General features: G+C 34.8%; 1 protein-coding gene across 1 annotated transcript; it reads left to right on the top strand.

Moving 5' to 3' along the window:
• The first annotated feature begins 412 nt into the window (after positions 1 to 412).
• LOC125271302 (B-cell receptor CD22-like) lies at positions 413 to 4,208 on the top strand. Its single transcript, XM_048195390.1, has 5 exons — positions 413 to 587; positions 671 to 928; positions 1,042 to 1,141; positions 3,297 to 3,339; positions 3,549 to 4,208. Exons 1-5 carry the CDS (start codon positions 584 to 586, stop codon positions 3,582 to 3,584), a joined length of 441 nt encoding a protein of 146 aa, XP_048051347.1. The 5' UTR covers positions 413 to 583; the 3' UTR covers positions 3,585 to 4,208.
• Positions 4,209 to 5,622: the final 1,414 nt, after the last annotated feature.

Genomic DNA, 5,622 nt, shown 5'->3' with positions numbered 1-5,622 from the left:
TCGGTATCCATCAGTCCATCTGGTGAAATTGTGTCAGGAGATTCAGTGACTCTGATCTGCAGCAGTGATTCAAACCCTCCTGCAGAAATCAGCTGGTTTAAAGGAAGAACGTTTGTAGGATCTGGAAGAATCTACAGCATCTCAAAGATCAGCTCTGATGACAGTGGAGAATACAAGTGCAGGTCCATCAATGAACATGGAGAGAAATACTCTGATGTTGTGACTTTAAATGTCATGTGTGAGTTAATGATGATTCTGTAACTGAGATAATGAACAGATAAGTAAATAAAAATTCCAATACAAGATAATACAGTTACTTTTGTCTGTTTTAGATGAACCCAGGAGCGTCTCATTGTCCATCAGTACATCTGGTGAAATAGTGTCAGGAGATTCAGTGACTCTGATGTGCAGCAGTGATTCAAACCCTCCTGCAGAAATCAGCTGGTTTAAAGGAGGAACGTTTGTAGGATCTGGAAGAATCTACAGCATCTCAAACATCAGATCTGATGACAGTGGAGAATACAAGTGCAGATCCAGAAATAAACATGGAGAGAAATACTCTGATGCTGTGACTTTAAACGTCATGTGTGAGTTAATGATAATCTGTACATTGTTCACAAATCCAAATTCATAATCTAAAATTTATTGGGAATTTAAATGTGTGTTTTAGACCCTTCCAGGAAAGTATCTGTGTCCATATGTCAGTCTGGTCAGATTTGGGAGGGAGATTCAGTGACTCTGATCTGCAGCAGTGATTCAAACCCTCCTGCTCTGAACTTCAGCTGGTTTAAAGGAGGAACGTTTGTAGGATCTGGAAGAATCTACAGCATCTCAAAGATCAGTTCTGATGACAGTGGAGAATACAAGTGCAAGTCCAGAAATAAACATGGAGAGAAATACTCTGATAATGTGACTTTAAACGTCATGTGTGCGTTTTATGAATCATATTCTTCACATACACTTGCTCACACATTTATTTTGTCAGTATATTTTGTTGTTCAGTCCTGATAAACAGCTGATGTGTGTTTTTGTCTATTTCAGCAGAAAGATCTGTCTCGTGGTCTGCAGCGATTGGTATTGGTTTTGGTGTTGGTGTTGGACTCTGTGGAGCATCTGCTGCTCTCATTGTTTTGTATATTCGGTAAGACGTCCTTTACAAAATTGAACTGCAGTGTAAATGTAGTGTTACATTAAGCAAAGTATACCTATTTACCACATTTGTACTACAGTTTAAATATGCAGTAATTTTGCTAACCCACAATAGATTGTTTCATACATTTTTCAATGTATTCAAACCAGTTAATATATTGATCATAAATATGTGGAAATATATTTTGTTTCCATAAGGGAAGGGGTTTGTGTGAGCTAGTAAGAATTAACATTTTAAACAACATTGGGTAATGCTTTAGATTACAGCCCAGAAAGTACTGCGTAATTACAACAAATTGACAGCGTAACTTTCAATAATTATAGTGTAACTATACAGTAAGTATGTGTAAGTATAGGGGAACAATATATAAAGTATTGGGAATAAAGGGGTAACAACCAGGAAAATAGCAAATTATTTATACTATAAATATTTTATAACTAAGGGGTACGTATGACATTACGGGCCGTAAATTAAAGTGGAGCTTGTTACCCTCTTATTTCATGTAGTTACAGGGTAAGTAATTAAAAATAAATAAATAAATAAATAAACGCAAACAGTCATATCACTTGGAAAACTTTATTTGAAAAACAACTTATTTCAAAACAGATTTAAAGTTGCAACACTTCTTATTTGTTTCTCTTTCTTGGCTTCCTCCTCCTCTTGTTCCTCTTTTTCTTTCTTTCCACTGATGAATCTTAAGAAGGAATCCCATTTGCTATTCTGTATTATAAGAAAATACAGTACACCCGGAAATGTGCTCACCATTTACTCATCTTTTACCCTCATGCCATCTGAGATGTATACGACTTTCCTTCTTAAGATGAACACAAAAAGGATTTTAGGAAAAAAAAAAAAATCATCTGGGAACGCTGTATAATGCAAGCTCACGTTCCTAAAAGTCGAAGCATCAAACAGCACGTACAGCAATAACTACAGTAATCCATACGACCCTAATGGATGAATTGATGTCTTCTGAAGTGAAACGATACGTATTTGTAAGAAAAATACCAAATATTTGAATAGTTTTAAAACTTTCGACCAACTGTCTCCTGCGCGTGCATGCGAGGGTTGAGAGTTCAGGCTTGACGTAACTTGAAGCGTGACGTAAGCGTGCCGAGAAACTCACGCAGATGTTGGATGCCGTCAGTTTTTTTTTTTTATTATTTTTTTAGTAATGCTCACAACAAAATACACAGAATAACAGATAATGAGAATGAGAAACAAACAAGACAGAATAACAGAGACGGCAGTTCTCGCGCGAGTTTCACACGAATCTCCCGCGAGAACGTCATGAAAGCTTCACGTTGCTCATTAATATGCTTCGTCAAACACAAAGTCGACTCTCATGCAGGCGCTGGTGACAGTTGGTCAGAAGCGAAAAGATGAATAGCCTAAACAATGAGAAAATTTCGGGGTGTGCTGTATTTTCTTATAATACAGAACAGCAATGAGATTCCTTCTTAAGATTCATCAGCTGAGAAACAAGAGCAGGAGGACGCCAAGCGAGAAACAACAACAACCAAAAAACGGACAAAACTTGTTACTTTCTGTCAGGAAAGTAACTCTTTAGAGTTTGAAATGAGAAGTTGATTTAAAAAAAATGAATAACAAGTGTTGTAGACCTGTTTTTAATAAAGTTGTTTTTCAAATAAAGGTTTCAGAGTCAGTGATATCAGATTGTTTGCATTTTATTAATTACTTACCCTGTAACTACATGAAATAAGGGGTAACAAGCTCCACTTTAATTTACGGCCCGTAATGTCATACTTACCCCTTAGTTATATGTCATACATACCCCTTAGTTATAAAATATTTACAGTATAAATAATTTTTTATTTTCCTGGTTGTTACCCCTTTATTCCCAATACTTTACATATTGTTCCCCTATACTTACACATACTTACTGTATAGTTACACTGTAATTATTAAAAGTTATGCTGTAAATTCGTTGTAATTATGCAGTACTTTCCGGGCTGTAATCTAAAGCGTTACCCAACATTGTTGTAAACACACATGGTAAAGTGTCTTTAAAATTCCTGAATGTCTTCATCTATGTGAATCATGGTTCCATCCAGTTAAAAAGCTAAGTTAATATAAGCATATGAAACTCTTTAAATGTGCTGTTTATTCATCTTTCTTTTGACAGTCATACAAAAAGGATGAAAAGATCTGCTGTAAGATTTTCTCAGGTGAGATGATCACAATTATATATTGAGCTGCAGATATTTTAAGAGTGTAAGACACATATGTCTCATGTCCAGACATCTGATTCTTCAGTTTTAGATTCAGGAGTTTCTATAATCCAGTAAAAACTGATTTACATGATGATCCTGTGAACATTAAAGGCAGTACTGTTAGACTGTCAAATGTTTAAACCCTTCTGTATTTGTCCTTGTAGATTGTGGATCCCAGTGCTGATGTATATATAGAGTAAGGCTGGCTTGATTTCCTGACAGATCTGAATTCATCAACTTTTACAGGAATAGACACCATGCATTAAAACTATACATCTGCAAACATGTATGCATAATCTACTCTGCTCACCCATTCCTGAGCCCCTCTTTCCCTTCTCTTTCTCCACCAGGCTCAGGTCACTAAAAGTTTACTAATCGTGACTGCCACAAATAATGTATCTCGTGAATTCATTGCTTTTCCTTTAGTGTTTGGTATCATTTAACTCTCTTAAAGTCTGTTCGTCTGTTACACTTGTCCTTTTTATTGTTCAGTTTTTATATCTAAAAAGTCACGTTTGAACCAACCACTCATTTCTATTAAATAAAAAAATATGAAAGCAGCCAAAAATGACCAGCAGCCAATAGTTTTAAATGTCTCAGTACGATTGGTCAAATGGTCTCAATTTCACAGCATATATATTACCATATATTATGTGATCCTACCCAGCCAAAAATACCAAGTTCTGTCATGAAACTCTAGATGTCGTAGGCTGATGTGTCCTTAACACAACCTGATGATATTTATACATTAAAGGTGCTAAAGAGGATGTTTTCGTCGACTGAGAAACCAAAGACTGTTAGTGAGTTTTTTAAATGAGCGCATGCGTAAGAACAGCCCCCCTCCTTCACAGCTCATTTCGAGGGAACGCCTCCCAAAACTCGTGCACGATGATCGCGTAAACGATTGGCTGATGTTTTTAAGGCCCTACCTCATGCACAGATGATGTATGCATCTTATTATTTAGACATATAGTAATAGTTACTCAGTGTGTTAATAATTGCTTTATTAACACATGTTCCTACTGTAATTCATGATTAATTCACACTGTTAGCCCGGATAAGTTGAATTTACTTAAAAAATTTGAGGAAACTGGTTGCCCTAAAAAAATTAAGTAATGATTAAGTAATGTGAACTTAATAATTCGAGTTCATTTAACTTAAAATGTTTTGTAATATTAATTACTTTGTAGTTATTACAACTAGTATATTTAAGTTCAATGTACTAAGCAAGTTAACTTGCCACCAATCAAAATTCATCCATGCCTCCCATCATGCATTGCTGCATGAATAAATTATGAGCTGAATTGTCTTAGTAATTTTCTTTATTCTCACTATTAAAATTTTGCTGTTTTTCTGTGACTTTTTAGTAGCTTGTTTTCTAATGTTCAGAGTTGATCTGTTTATCAGAACATGCTGCTTGTCACCGTCGTTGAGATTCACAGGCTGATTCTTGATGTCTGTGTGTGCCTAATATATATATATACATATATATATATATATTTTTTTTTTTGTGATAAGGACAACTTTAAAAAAAAAAATTGTATTGTAGAAGTTGATCCTCCGCTGTAGAATCACAGTGCTGCTGTAATCAATAATGTAAATCTAACTCAGAGATTTGGCTTTAAATGAGTTTAGTGATTCAGATGAAATAATGATTATGTGAAAACATAACCAACATCACCTGATCATCTTTTAACTTTGCTTGTCTGGTTGGTTTTAATACAGTTAAAACTGCCCAAACAAAATCTAATATTAAAAAGTCAAGGGTCAAGAGCTCAACTAAAACAAACACTGACCCTCGATGATGGTAACTTAAAAATTGTGATTTTCTCCTTTGGTGAAAAACTATAAGGTAAATGTTAGGAAAAAATGTCTGTAGAACAGCCAAAACAAATGTTTCAATTGCTCATCAACAGCTCCTTGAATTCATACACACCACGACAAAATGGCGTCATTACCTGCCGCAAACCAGTGTGAAGGAGGCGTGGCCAGGAGAAAAACTTCATAATTTAAGTGCATTTAACTTACATTTATTAACACATTCAAATACACCCACAAATTAGTAGAATATACTTATATTTTATAAGTAATGCAACCAAACTTAAATATTTTAAGTATATTGTAATTATATTTTTTAAGTAAATATAAAATCCGGGCTAAGAGTGCAGTTAGATATATAGCATTTAGTAGTTGTCAGTTAACTATTTTTGTGAGTTCATCTAAAGTGACGACTATTTA

The sequence above is a fragment of the Megalobrama amblycephala genome, linkage group LG7 (genome assembly GCF_018812025.1).
Source record: "Megalobrama amblycephala isolate DHTTF-2021 linkage group LG7, ASM1881202v1, whole genome shotgun sequence".
NCBI lineage: Eukaryota > Metazoa > Chordata > Actinopteri > Cypriniformes > Xenocyprididae > Megalobrama > Megalobrama amblycephala.
This window is presented reverse-complemented; position numbering and strand designations above follow the sequence as displayed.